Source organism: Brassica napus, chromosome C8 (genome assembly GCF_020379485.1).
Source record: "Brassica napus cultivar Da-Ae chromosome C8, Da-Ae, whole genome shotgun sequence".
Classification (NCBI taxonomy): Eukaryota; Viridiplantae; Streptophyta; class Magnoliopsida; order Brassicales; family Brassicaceae; genus Brassica; species Brassica napus.
This window is the reverse complement of record NC_063451.1, coordinates 25435540-25450569: the sequence shown is the minus strand read 5'-3', so window position 1 is coordinate 25450569 and position 15030 is coordinate 25435540. Positions and strand designations below refer to the sequence as shown.

General features: G+C 39.7%; 3 protein-coding genes and 1 pseudogene across 3 annotated transcripts; 1 reads left to right on the top strand and 3 right to left on the bottom strand.

Annotated features, from left to right (window-relative positions):
* Window positions 1–124: 124 nt before the first annotated feature.
* Window positions 125–1927, bottom strand: LOC125591936. Its single transcript, XM_048766863.1, has 3 exons — window positions 1366–1927; window positions 300–394; window positions 125–184 (listed from the first exon to the last, which is right to left on the bottom strand). The coding sequence occupies exons 1-3, from the start codon at window positions 1925–1927 to the stop codon at window positions 125–127; spliced, it is 717 nt and encodes a 238-aa protein (XP_048622820.1).
* Window positions 1928–2462: 535 nt separating this feature from the next.
* LOC125591935 (glutathione S-transferase T3-like) lies at window positions 2463–3387 on the bottom strand. The gene is made up of 3 exons (XM_048766862.1): window positions 3356–3387; window positions 2559–3295; window positions 2463–2467 (listed from the first exon to the last, which is right to left on the bottom strand). Exons 1-3 carry the CDS (start codon window positions 3385–3387, stop codon window positions 2463–2465), a joined length of 774 nt encoding a protein of 257 aa, XP_048622819.1.
* A 17-nt stretch (window positions 3388–3404) lies between these two features.
* LOC125591685 lies at window positions 3405–5258 on the bottom strand. The gene has a single exon (XM_048766300.1). It carries the CDS (start codon window positions 4420–4422, stop codon window positions 3865–3867), a length of 558 nt encoding a protein of 185 aa, XP_048622257.1. The 5' UTR covers window positions 4423–5258; the 3' UTR covers window positions 3405–3864.
* A 5194-nt stretch (window positions 5259–10452) lies between these two features.
* Window positions 10453–13273, top strand: LOC106454370 (annotated as a pseudogene).
* Window positions 13274–15030: the final 1757 nt, after the last annotated feature.

Here is a 15030-nt window from a genome sequence, read left to right as displayed (position 1 = left end):
CAGTCACCAATCCTTATGGAGATCAGTATTCTACCTAAACCGACAGTACTCAAATACTACATAAGTAGTTTGATTAACTTTAGGAACACCGAGTTCATCTCCCAGAGCACGCATTCTAGCCAGACTAATTAGGACCACCTCTTCTTACGTAAATGTGCATTCTTGATGCTTTCAGTCTTGTTTCCTGCTCATGCCCCACACAAACAAAATACGAAACAAATAGACAACACCGATTCAATTCTCTTAGGCAATAATCTCATCTTCAACAAAATGCAGTAGCAACTGTTAAAGGAACGTACCTTTTCTCTTAGAGCGCGGATGATACCGTTGAAAGTAGCTGCCACGTCAGTGAAATTGGCAATACCGTTGAAAGTAGCCGCCACGTCTTTTGCGCCTATCAGGATCAGCAAATATAGAGGAAAGAGTCCAGTTGAGATAAAAAAGTAAACTATAATCAGATGTGATTTTATTATTAGGGCACCCGCAATGGTGTTATTCTTAATTGAGTCTTTAGTAGTATAAAACTATTTTTTTTTTGAATAGTTAAGGATTCTCATACTTTTGTTATGTCCAATGGTGTACTTCAATTTGAAGTCATTAGGAATAAAAAAATAATTTATTTTTTTTAAAGTGAAAAATTTATTTTTATTTATTCCATGATTAAATAAAAAGATACAATATTTATTATTTTTCAATCACCAAAGTTGTTCCAAATATTTTCAATTAAATCATTTTTCAATCGTTGATGTAAACGCTTATCATGAACATCTTCCCGAATGCCTAGCATATTAGCGATATTTGTAGGCCTGTCGGTTTCGACCCGTGAACTTCTGGTGACGTCTCCGTCTTCAAATTCAGATATATCGTACCGAATGTATCCATCTCGTTCATTTTCAACAATCATATTGTGTAGTATGATACATTCTCTCATAATCTTGCCTATCTTTGCTTTGTCCAATGAAAGAGCGGGGTTTTTCACAATCGCAAATCGAGTTTGCAAAACTCCAAAAGCCCGTTACACATCTTTTCGGGTTGCTTCTTGCATTCTAGCAAATAACTCTGCTTTAGAACCTTGTGGGTGTGAGATCGATTGGATAAATGTTGACCATTTGGGATATACCCGTCTGTGAGGTAGTAAGCCAACTTATACATGTGTCCATTGACCACGTACTCTAACCTGGGAGCTCGGCCTTGGAAAATGTCATCAAAAACAGGAGACCGATCGAGGACATTAATATCGTTTAAGGTACCTGGAGGACCAAAAAAAGCGTGCCACATCCTCTAAGACAATTGTCGGTTTAGCTGATCCACGTGCGTGCTGCCCTTTCCAAGCGGTTGGGCAATTCTTCCACTCCCAATGCATACAGTCAATGCTTCCCACCATCCCAGGAAACCCGCGTTTCTCTTCAATATTGAGCAGTTGTTGAAGATCCTCTGGTGTGGGTCTTCGTAGATACTCATATCCAAATAACTGTATTATTCCGTCAGTGAAATGGTGTAAACACGAAAGTGCCGTGCTTTCACCAAGTCGGAGATATTCGTCTACCGTGTCAGCCGCTGCACCATAAGCAAGCAGACGAATAGCTGCCATACATTTTTGTAGTGGAGAAAGGCCTAACCTACCGGTTGCATCTCTTCTTTGTTGAAAGAATGGAACGTTCTCTGAGAGGCCATCGACAATACGCATAAATAATTCCTTATTCATGCGGAAACGGCGTCTGAATAATTGTCTAGAGAATGTAGAATCTTCGCTGAAGTAGTCATTCCATAAACGGTTGTGTCCTGCTTCACGGTTTCGTTCTATATAAGCACGTCTCCTTTGCTTATTGGTTTGGGACTGGACTATTTCATTGTATGTATCTTCGACGATTTCTTCAAAAATTTCTTCCAGTCTTTCTTCGACTTCATCGGATGAAGATGATGACATTTTTAGGTATCCCTCCTTGAAACCAAAAAAAATTCCAAAATTCAGTAATTCAAGCTATATAGTTTCTATAACAGATTGGTAAAGGAGAAATGCTTGGATACATCGGATGAAGATGATGACATCTTTCTATTAGGTTTTACATGTTTTAGATTTGTTTCTATAAGGTTTACAAAAAATTTTCAAGCTATATAGTTTCTATAACAGATTGGTAAAGGACAAATGCTTGTGTTACCTAATAAGTGAAGCAGCTCAAATCTGATTACAACTTGTTGCAAGTTCGAGTAGTAGGAAAAGATTACAACACCTTGATAGCAAAATATTACAAACACCTTCGAGTAGTAGCAACCGCAAATGAAAGGAAAGAAAAACTATTTGAGAGTAAACAAACGAGATAGGTAGCAATAAAAACATCCTCCAGCCGTGAACCTTTATAGAACATAGAGTGATACAGTAGAACCCGTGAGTTGGCTCACATGAAGCTAGACAACAAAACACCTTTTTCTTGCAGCACCCGTGCCTTCACATGTCCTACTGCTCAACCTGAAACAACAGAAAAAGGCAACAGTTATTAGCACTAAACAATACAAACAAACGACATGAGATAAACTAAACAAACGAGTAACAAAACTACCCAACATCTCAGACATAAGTTTGAGTTTAAGAGATGTTTCCATCTCAGTGAGTGGCTCTTTTTTACCAAGTAAACGTTCAAGCAGTTTCTGTTTAGAGAGTTTTTCTTTCACTGCCATGATGGCCTGAATTTGTGACAACTCCTCTTCTTTACCACTCTTCTTCCTCTTAGAAGCAACTTTGGCAGCCTTGACGCCCACGGGTCTAGCCTCTGGTTCTCCCACTTCGTCTTCTCTATCAACCTCCAGCACTTGTTTGCGCTTCTCCTTACCATCGTGATTAGACAGATAGGTTGAGCACCATTTCTGGTAGTGCCTCAGCTCCCTCCATCCATGTTCCAGACTGAACTTGTAACCGTGATCATTGTAGAAGTAGTCTAGTGAAGCTTTCATCACATCATCATCATTTTGACCACTTCTCTGCTCCCTCAGAGCCGCATCATAGCACCCAACGAACTTGGAGACTTGCTCGTTAATCCTAGCCCACCTCTGCTTGCACTGACCAAGCTCTCTAGGTTTTGTCCCAACGAGGTGAGGACTTGCGTTGTAGTAGGCAACAATCCTCTTCCAGAACTGTCCAGATTTCTGCTCATTGCTCACCACCGCATCCTTACTGGTGTTAAGCCAAGCACCAATAAGTATTTTATCCTCCTTCAGAGACCATTTCCTCCTCTCTTTCCCACCAGACTCGACACCAGACTCGATAACAGGCTCGACAACAGGCTCCTCAGGACCTTGGCTACCGAATCAAAAAGGTTCAGGTGAATCAAGGTCGACTGAAGATTGAGATTGAGTAAACAGTAGATTAACATAACTAGTGTTCTTATCCATGGTTAGAGAAGTGTTGTGTGTCACTCTAACAGCAATACATATCCTTAAGTAGGCGCACTTCAAGTAAAAAACATTTAAGTCAATGAAAACCGAGCAGTTAGGAAGGTAGAAAGCAAACTAGTTGCATTAAACACCTATCAAATCAGACTAAAACCGAGTTCATAACGTTCTAAAACATTTAAAACAATCACATCTGAGGCAGTAGGAAGTGGAAAGCAAAACAACAAGCATTTAAACGCAAATACTTTCAAAGAAAATAGACTTTCAAATTTTTTCTTTTAGTTTTAGATTTTAAGTTTTCAATTTTTTACACTACTATATGTTTTATATAATACAAAGCAATAGTCATACACAACTATAACTAGGAAATAGCAGTATCGTACCTTATTATACGGACACTCTCGAGGTTTTAGACACTCGCTTTTACTTCTTTGAAGCTCTTCCTGTAACAACATGAGATCAAACAGTCACAATTTTTTAACAAAAATGCATAAAGACCAACCCAAAAGCACAAGAGAGTAACTTACCAGACAGATACATGACCGCCAAACCTAAAAAAACTACTGCAGAGACCACTAGACAAACTTCCATTGAGGCATTTGTAATAAGCCCCAATTTTTTCTTAGATAACTCACAGACAGTCTTCTGTAGCTTTACCAGCTTCTGCTCACACTCAAAACCTTGATCCTTAAGCTGCCTAAGTTGTGTCTGAAACTCACGCATCTCCTCCGTAATAGCCACGTCCCACCATTTCCAAATGTGGCAGTCCCCATCATCGACATTTGGGCAGGTGAAGTACCTTCTCCCTGGATCTTTAGCCGTGGAAGATATTGCAACAACAGGGTCACCACCACAGTAGCATATCCTCGGGATTCCTTCGTCACACTCGGGTTGAGGTTGGTACTGAAGCGGCTCAGCAATATGGTAGTTACTCTCAGCTTCATCCCCGTACAGTTCAGCTTCAGCTTGAATAAGTGAGGTTATGTCGTACTCATCTGATGAAGAAGGCTGGCTGTATGAATAATCTTGTCCCATTCTTCGTAAACTTGAAATAAATCATGTAACCGAAATCAATTGAAACAAGCATTTGAATGAACATATAATATACATGACTCTTAAGTACATTCAACTTCTTTGAAACCAATAAGTACAAAACGCTAACAACAAGTTCTAAGATGGGATTGAAAACCAAAATCGTTATCAAAGCCTAACTACAAACGACCTTAAACCCCAAATCGAGTGAAAAAAAAAATTTGAAACCCCAATATCGTTATCAAACCCGGTCGATTGAAACACACAAAAACCCACCGATTGAGAGGAAAACAACATCGAACGTAATCAAACCCTAACTACAAACGACCTTAAACCCCAAATCGACTGGAAAAAAAATTCTTTGAAACCCTAATTTCAAAAAAAAAATTGAATCCCCAAAATCGTTATCAAACCCGTCGATTGAAAACACAAAACCAAACCGATTGAGAGGAAAACAACATCGAACCTAATCCTAATCCATCAATCTGCAAGAGAATCGGAAGATTTACCTAGGTCTCTGGACGGATCGAAATCGCCACAAATCGCATTTCGTCGAGAGCTATTTTTTTTCTCGGCTTCGGTAGCAAATGTTTTAATTTTTTTTTGATAGAGCAAAGACGAAAACAGACCAGACCACTCAGGTTATGACACGTCGCTAAGGATCAAGTCCGTTTAATCCTTAGTTACGGACTAATCCTTCCCTTTCTGGACTCGTATATTATTTTTATAATGCGACGGACTCGCTAAGGATCACGCACGGACCCCGTTGCGGATGGTAATAGTTCTGATGTTTAAAGTTCTTATACTTGCATCAAAAATACACTTGCGTATCTCTAAATTATAGCTTACAGTTCATACTCTAGATCCCAAAGAATTAAAAAAAAGAAAAGAAGGATCAAGAAGGTAGAAGGTACAACTTTTTTTCTTTTTATTTAATACCAAGAGATTCGGAACCGAAATATTAGTTTCGTCACAAGAGAACCACTGACAGGTCGTGATCCTTTCAAGTTAAATTAGCGACCTCTGGTGTTGGAGTTCCCTCCTTAAGCCCAAAACAAATCAAGCCTTAGTCCAAGAAGAAGAAATATCTAGAAGGAGAAGAAGAGTGTGGATTGAGAAGTGTGTAGAAGTGTGTTGAAGTGTTTAAGAAAAGAAGATGGAGAAGTCTCTAGAATTAGCTTGTAGTTACCCTCCACTAGTATAAATAAGAGTGTAGAGTACCTTTGTAACATCATCCAAGAATCAAGAAAGCTAAGAGAGAAAACATTTGTAAGAGAGAGTTCTCAAAACAAAATCTTTGTAAACCCTTTCCAAAAATTATAAAGAGTCTTCTTCTTAAATCTTTTAGTTGTCTAATCCCATCTTCATCTCATCGCTATTGGGTAATATTCCCAACAAGTGGTATCAGAGCTAGGCTCAAACATAACATCAAGACCCGTGAGAGTCAAGATGGAGACTACCGTTACCGTTGAATGTGACATGTTCAAACTCACGACAGACAACTACTCTTATTGGAAACCGATGATGGAAGATCACCTTTATTGTAAGGATTTGCATGAACCCATCATCATGAAGGAGAAGCCGGAAGGAAAGGATGACAAAACATGGGAAATACTAAACCGAAAGGCGGTTGCTGTAATCCGTAAGTACATTGACCGATCTCTCTTTGAACATGTTTCTACCTACACAAATGCTTTTGAATTATGGACAAAACTTGAATCCATGATTCAAAAGAAAACACCTCGAAACAAAGCTCTTCTTGTTCGACGGTTGGTAAAGTTGGAGTACAAGGATGGCCAGAGCATGATGGAGCACTTGAACAATTTCAAGGGGATTGTAAATCAGCTTAACAAAGTTGATATGAAGGTTGAAGATGAAATGCAAGCCCTTTTGCTCCTTAGTTCACTACCGGAGAGTTGGGACACACTAGTTGTCACCTTAAGCAATTCAGCACCGGAGGGAAAGCTTACCATGGACACCGTCACTGATAGCCTTCTAAACGAAGAAGTTCGCAGGAAGGAGCGAGGTTCGAGTTCTTATTCAGAAGCTAACATTGTTGATAGAAGGGGTAGAGAAGAGACTCGTGGTCACAATGGAAGCAGAGGACGAGACCAATCTCGAGGAAGATCCAAGTCACGTCCAAGAGTTACTTGCTATTACTGTGGCAAACCGGGTCACATGAAGTCGGAATGTCGGTTTCTCAAGAAAGACAAACAAGCCGGTAATATCAAACCAGACCGGTTCAATCCTACAAAGAAGCATGAAGACAAGACTACCACCATTGTGGAAGACCAGAGAGAAGAATTATATCTCATTGGAGAATGTAATCTTAGCTCTGATGATAGCTCATGGATCGTTGATTCTGGTGCTTCTTTTCACGTCACCCCTCATGGAAGCTTCTTCACAACCTATCAAAGTGGTGACTTTGGTAATGTTCAAATGGGAAATCAAGGAAGAAGCAAGATCATTGGAAAGGGGGATGTTATTCTTACATCAAACACTAGATGTAAGATAGTTCTCAAGGATGTTAGACATGTTCCCGACATGCGACTCAATCTCATATCAACCGGAAAGCTCGATGATGCCGGCTTGGACAGTCATTTTGGTGGTGGCAAATGGAAGTTAACCAAAGGAAGTTTGATCATGGCTCGAGGAAGAAAAGAAGGCTCATTATACGTTACTCAAGCCAAGCTTTGCAAGGAAGAAGTAAACGTTGCAAGTGATGACATCGATATATGGCACCGAAGACTCGGGCATATGAGTGAGAAAGGTTTAAATATACTTTCTCGCAAGAAACTTCTTCCTGATATGAAAGGTATTTCTCTCTCACCATGTCATGATTGCTTAGCCGGAAAACAACATAGGGTCGCTTTCCGAAGATCGTCTACGCCTATGAGAAGAAATCATATTCTTGATCTTGTGCATACTGACGTATGCTCCATGTCCGAGAAATCCAATGGAGGGGCATCATATTTTGTCACCTTTATTGATGACCATTCAAGGAAGGTATGGGTATACCTTTTGAAGTCAAAAGATCAAGTTCTTGATGCTTTCAAGGAATGTGTAGCCCAAGCAGAGCGAAGTACGGGTCAAAAACTCAAGTGCGTTCGATCTGATAATGGTGGAGAGTATCGAGGTCCCTTTGAAGCGTTTTTCAAAGCTCATGGAATTAGAATGGAGAAGACACCACCAAAGACGCCACAACTGAACGGGCTAGCTGAAAGAATGAATCGAACGATCACAGAAAGAGTTCGGTGCATGCTCTCTCACGCTAAATACCCAAACCATTTTGGGGAGAAGCCATAAAGACTGCAGTGGACGTCATAAATCTTACACCATCCATTCCTTTGGAAGGCGATGTCCCGGAGGAAGTTTGGTCAGGTAAGAAGGTCTCTTACAACCATTTGAAGGTGTTCGGTTGCAGAGCGTTTGTCCATATACCTAAGGATGAACAAGCCAAGCTAGACTCTAAGATTAAAGAGTGCATTTATCTTGGATCACCAAAAGACGAATTCGGCTATCGGCTTTGGGATCCGGTTAATAGAAAAGTTATCCGGAGCAGAGATGTTGTTTTCTTCGAAGATCAAACAATCGAAGACATAAACAAATCAAAGAAACCAAAGCTAAGGGTTGTAAGGAATGAAGATTCTCATAAGCCTCAAGATCATGAACAAGTGATTGGAGATGATGGCGAAGGGGATCCAATCATGGATCCGAATGGTGATGAAGGTGAAGAAGAAGTTCAAGTGGAGCCAGAGGAAGAACATGAGCCAAGAAGGTCTGGAAGAGAGACAAGACCATCTGTAAGATATTATCGAGATGAGTACGTTAATCTTACAGATGAGGGGGAGCCTCAAAGCTATGAGGAGGCCATAGGAGACACCCATAAAGATGAGTGGGTTGAAGCTATGCAAGATGAAATGCAATCCTTGCATGATAATCACACTTATGAGCTGATGAAGCTACCAAAAGGAAAGAGAGCCTTGAAGAACAAGTGGGTGTACAGGTTGAAGTATGAAGATAGAAGCTCAAATCCAAGATACAAAGCTCGATTGGTTGTGAAAGGATTCAACCAAAAGAAAGGCATAGATTTTGAAGAAATATTCTCTCCAGTGGTGAAGATGTCCTCTATCCGAGTGGTTCTTGGTCTAGCAGCGGTTCTAGACTTGGAGATTGAACAACTCGATGTCAAGACGGCCTTTCTACATGGTGAACTCGAGGAGGAGATCTATATGGAGCAACCTGAAGGATTCAAGGTTCCAGGAAAAGAAGACTTGGTGTGCCGATTAAAGAAGAGTCTTTACGGTCTCAAGCAAGCTCCAAGACAATGGTACAAGAAGTTTGACTCCTTCATGGTGGATCATAACTTCAAGAAAACCAAGAATGATCATTGCGTTTTCATAAAGAGGTACGAAAGCGGCGACTTTCTCATATTATTGCTCTATGTTGATGATATGTTAATTGTGGGTCAAGATCGCAACAAGATAGCCGCATTAAAGAAAGATTTGGGAAGGTGTTTTGCGATGAAAGATCTGGGGCAAGCGAGACAGATTCTTGGAATGAAGATCACTCGGGATAGGCCAAAGAAGCTTTTATGGTTGTCCCAAGAACGATATGTTGAAAGGGTGTTGGAGAGATTCAACATGCACAAAGCAAAGCCGGTGAGCACTCCACTTGGTGGACATTTCAAGCTAAGTTCGAAGCAAAGTCCAACAAGTGAGAAGGAGAAAGAAGAAATGAAGACTACCCCATATGCATCAGCAGTAGGCAGTCTCATGTATGCTATGGTGTGCACCAGACCGGACATTGCCTATGCAGTAGGAGTTGTGAGTCGCTTTCTAGCAAACCCAGGAAAGGAGCATTGGAAAGCAGTTAAGTGTATTCTACGCTATCTAAGAGGCACAACGAAAAAGTGTCTATGTTTTGGCAATGGAAAATTGGAGCTGAACGGGTACACCGATGCAGATTGGGCTGGTGATAAAGATTTAAGGAAATCAACATCAGGCTTTGTTACTACCTTTGCAGGGGGAGCTGTTTCCTGGCAATCAAAACTACAAAAGTGTGTTGCCTTATCCACCACAGAAGCAGAATACATCGCAGCAACGGAAGCGTGCAAGGAGATGTTATGGATGAAGAACTTCTTACTTGAGTTGGGAGTAAATCAAGATAAGTATGTTGTGCTATGTGACAATCAAAGCACCATTCACCTAGCAAAGAATCCAAGCTTTCACTCTCGCTCGAAGCATATCGACATTCGGCATCATTGGATTCGAGAAGTTCTTGAAGAGAAGCTTCTACATCTCAACAAGGTACACACCGATGAAAACTGGTCAGACTTTATGACCAAGGTATTACCGATCAAGAAGTTTAAAGATTGCTGCAAAGGCACGGGTATGGCAATTGTTTCGGGCTAAATCGGGAAGGAGGAGATTTGTTGGAGTTCCCTCCTTAAGCCCAAAACAAATCAAGCCTTAGTCCAAGAAGAAGAAATATCTAGAAGGAGAAGAAGAGTGTGGATTGAGAAGTGTGTAGAAGTGTGTTGAAGTGTTTAAGAAAAGAAGATGGAGAAGTCTCTAGAATTAGCTTGTAGTTACCCTCCACTAGTATAAATAAGAGTGTAGAGTACCTTTGTAACATCATCCAAGAATCAAGAAAGCTAAGAGAGAAAACATTTGTAAGAGAGAGTTCTCAAAACAAAATCTTTGTAAACCCTTTCCAAAAATTATAAAGAGTCTTCTTCTTAAATCTTTTAGTTGTCTAATCCCATCTTCATCTCATCGCTATTGGGTAATATTCCCAACATCTGGTTATAGCTAAATTTTTTAGTCACATGACAGAGAATGAGCCACACCAGCAAAGATCTGTGTTTGCTAATGAATAACCTGATTATTAAACATTGAAATACAAGGCCACTAACAATAATAATACTAAGGTCAACTTTAATTTTCGATGCAAGTATATAGCCTGAAACAGTAAACAATAGACGAAACACTAGACAAAGTCGTGAATTCGTTACCGTCTTTAATTGATTGACAAGAACCTGCTTGCTAATTTGAATAAGACCGAACCTGCTTGCTAATTTGATATTAGTTTCTGCACTTTTTTTTTTTTTCACGTTCTTGAGTTTAAACGAGTGCTTGGTGTTCTTCTTCTTGTTCTTTCTATTTTGATCTCCTTTTGCTTTTTTTTCCTCTGAAACACGATGTGGAACGTAGTTTCAAGCGTACTTTCATTCTGCTTTCAACCTGCAAAAAAATGGTTTCTTGAAAAAGCCACGTATATACTCGAACTGGAAGATAATCTTGAAGCTTTGCAAACGGTTGCGCCACGCCTAGAAGCAGTGAAGGTTGACTTGCAGAACCAACTCGAGATGGCAGAACGAAAAGGTTTGCGAGGGCTCCACGAATTTAAAGTATGGATTTCAGAAGTGGAAGCCATCCAGCCAAAGGTCGATAAACTGCTTGAAGATAGGAGTGCAGAAATCGAAAGATTGTCTATGTACGGGTACTGCTCCAGCAACTTCTTTTTAACCTATTGTTATGGTAAAGATGTATTCGAAATTTTGGAGAAGGTACAAAGTATTTTGTCCTCAAAATCTTCTGGCGAGGTGGCTAGGATCGGTCCTCCACCTGGTGTAGAGGAGAGAGCCACTCAACGCACAGTCGGTTTAGAGAAGATGCTTGAGGCTACATGGAGCCGTCTCATGGAGAAGGACGTTGGAATCTTGGGTCTTTACGGTATGGGTGGAATAGGGAAGACCACAATTCTCAAACAAATCAATAAGAAGTTACTTGAAAAAAAAGAAGATGAGTTTGGGGTCGTGATATTTGTAGTGGTGTCTCAAAATCTACAAGTTGGAAAGATCCAAAATGAGATCAGTGAAAGACTAGGTCTCTGTGACATGGCGTGGGAGAAAAAAACTCAGAAAGAGAAAGCCTCTCGTATATATGATGTTCTTAGAAGGACAAGATTCGTTATGTTATTAGATGACATATGGAGGAAAGTGGATATAGAAGATGAGATTGGGATTCCATTACCCTCTCCAGAAAATGGAAGCAAGGTTGTCTTTACCACTCGCTCGAAATACGTTTGTGGGCGAATGGGACCTCATGACGTGGAAGTCAAGCAACTAGACCCGGAGAATGCTTGGGAACTATTCCGACAGAAAGTGAGAGGTACGACACTTGACAATGATCCAAAGATCCTCCAGCTAGCAAGAAAAGTTTGTGAAAAATGTAAAGGCTTACCCCTAGCACTCAATGTTATTGGGGAAACAATGGCATGCAAAACGACGGTACGTGAGTGGCAGTGGGCGATTGATGTTCTAAATACAAATGCGGCTAAATATTCAGAAGTTGAAGATGAGATTCTTAAAGTTCTCAAGCTTAGCTATGATGATCTTAAGGACGAGACAGTACAGGAATGTTTCCAGTATTGTGCTTTATTTCCAGAAGATAATAAAATTGAAAAAGATGTATTGGTCGAGTACTGGATATCCGAAGGGATCATAAATGGAGGTGGAGATAAAGAAAGAGCTACCAACCAGGGTTATAGAATAATCGGTATCCTCGTTAATGCATGTCTGTTGATGCCGGTTGACACTTTCGAAATTGTAACAATGCATGATGTGCTTCGTCAAATGGCTCTGTGGGTTGCATCTAATTTTGGGAAAGAGGAAGAGAAGTTTATCGTCAAGACAGGTGCTGGACTGCATCAGATGCCTCAGGTTAGGGACTGGAAAGCGGTGAGAAGAATGTCACTGGCAAATAATGAGATTAAGAACATCTCGATCTCCCCGGTGTGTCCTAACCTTACCACACTGTTGTTAGCATACAACAATCTGGTGAACATCTCAGGTGAATTTTTTCTATCAATGCCTAATTTAGTGATTTTGGATCTATGTTCCAACAAAAATCTAACCAAGTTGCCAGAAGAAGTTTCAAGCTTAGTGAGCTTGCGATATCTTGACTTATCAAGAACAAGACTAGAGAACTTGCCTGTAGGATTTGGAAAGTTGATCCAGCTGAGATACCTTGATTTGTCAGACGTACAAACTCTTCAAAGCATCAGTGTGGTATCAAGTTTGGTAAATATAGAAATTCTATTGTTAGATCAGACTACTTTTGTAAGTCTGGAGTTGATAGAGGATATCAAGTTACTGGAGAATTTGAAAGGCTTGGGGGTAAGCATCAATGATGTGGTTGTTTTGAAACATCTTTTTAATATCCCCAAGTTGGCCAGCTGTATTGAAATATATATCTCTGGAGGGAATTGTAGCAAAAGACGGTCCGTTGCAGTTAGAAACGGCTATGGCTAGCCTTCGCTCTATCGTGATACAAGGATCTATCATCTCTGATATAATGGAGCATACGAGATATGGATGCAGAAGTATTAGTGCCATATGCTTCCAAAACCTCACATTTGTCGCTTTTGTTCGCGTCAGTGGTATACAGGATTTGTCGTGGTTAATCTTTGCTGTGAATCTTACGTTTGTACTCGTACATGGGCCATCACCGGAGTTGCAAGAAATTGTAAGCAGAGAAAAGGTTTCTTGTAAACTAAACAAGGGATCGAGTATTGAACCCTTTCGAAAACTGCATACGATTCACTTAAGCTGTTTGACGGAACTGAAGAGTATCTACTGGGAACGGTTGGAATTGCCAAGTCTAAAAAGAGTGATAATAAAACACTGTCCAAAGCTGAAAAAGCTTCCATTTAACAAGGAGAGGGCATACTACTTTGACCTACATGTAGAAAAGCCAGAATGGTTCGAAAGACTTGAGTGGGAAGATGAAGCTACTGAAGAATAAGTGGATCAATCCGTATCAGGTAAAACAAAAAGCATATAACATATGGTTGTCAGTGTTTATCTTACATCCCTCACTTCACATCATGCTTTGATATTCTCAGGTCGCTCTCAAATAGACATGCAACTCCCACAGCTCACAGCTTCTGAGACAACCCATATCTTGAGTTGCAACTGTCTGTCTTCAGCTCCTGAAGTGTATCATATTTTCTTGTTTCATGTTATGATTGTTTTTGAATTTGGTGTGAAGAAACTCGTATGCGCCTTGTGTGTTTTTCTTTTCTTTACTTTCAGAAGTTTTATAGACGCAAGTGTGAGTGATACCTCAAAATACTTTTTTTTGTTAAAGAAACCTCAGATTGTTTTTTTTTTAAAATATGTTTTATAATATTATAAAGATATTATGTCTATGGGTGTGATTCCCCTTGGCCAGACAATACCTCAAAATACTTATGTACCAAAAATAAATAATCTTGTTGTGTTGTGTGCATGATTTTGCATGGTGAGTATAAATTTATTTGTACACTTAAAAAGAGGATTTTGACAGTTTTGTTTACAATTACACTTGCAACACAACACACAATGATTTTGTTTTCAGTATTACACCGACACAAGTAAAAGTTTCAAAGAGATTTCCATTCACTACAAGAAAAATGGGTTTTAATAGCAGACCGAATAGCGTTTTTTCGATTGTGCTATGTTAGTTATACTCGTGTTTTAAAGATAGCGGTTGTATATTTCCAAACGTTATGTTACAGTTTCGAGTTGAAAAATCATAAATAAGCGTATGGTTTGAAAGAAGACACTTAATTAATATAGCAGATTAAAAATAAAAGTGTTATGCTTGATTACGCGGTAATGACCGCGACACTTAGAAATAATTTGGCTCTTAAAACCCAATTAGAATCCAAAATTAATCCCAAATTAGTAGGGTTCCGTTCTTCCCTCTCTCTCTTTGTTCTTCACTCTCCATCGAACACTTTGCCTCCATTTGCTCGATAGACTCGACCTCAATCTATTTCATTCTCAATTCCTCAGCTCCAATGATTACTCAACGTGGATTAACTCTTATTGAAATCCCCTTTGATTGAAATCCTTTCTGATTCCATCGAAGGTGAACTCGGGTTTCATCTCTTTTCTATCCTAATCGATTGAAAATCGATTTATCTCTTCTCTATAACTAATTTAGGGTTATTGCATGTTTAATTGTATCGGTGTTGCATACTCGTTTGCAGGAACCTTTATTTTCCGACAGCTTTGGCTTAAGGTATTTGTTCTTTTCAATTTCTGGGTTTCTCTTTTACTTGTTCATTTCTGTAAAATCTTGTATCTTACTTAACAACATTGTCTTCTTTTGTAGGAGACTCTAATTTAAATCCGAAGAGATTTTTTTAAGGTGAGAAATCCCGTTCTGTTTTACTGTTAAATCCCTTATTGCTTTGTTGTTCTGGCTTGATAAAGTGAGACTCTTGTATGTTCATTTCGTCGGAGCTGTATCATGGATAAATCTTGGGTCTGGTTACCAAGGTATTAACTTCACTTGTTCTTTTAAAAAATTTTAAGTCTCAGTGTTTAGTTCTCACTTGTTTTAACCATACAGGAATAGCCTTGAGTATGAGAAAGGAGCTAGTGAGTTCGTGTCTTCTTCATCAAAACGTTTAGGTGATCCAGATGAAATGTTCTGCCCATGTGTTGATTGTCGCAATGCCTGCCACCAATCTAGTGAGAAAGTTTTCGAGCACCTGGTGATTAGAGGAATGGATGAGAAGTACAAGAGCTGTAAGTTTTGGTCTAAACACGGGGAG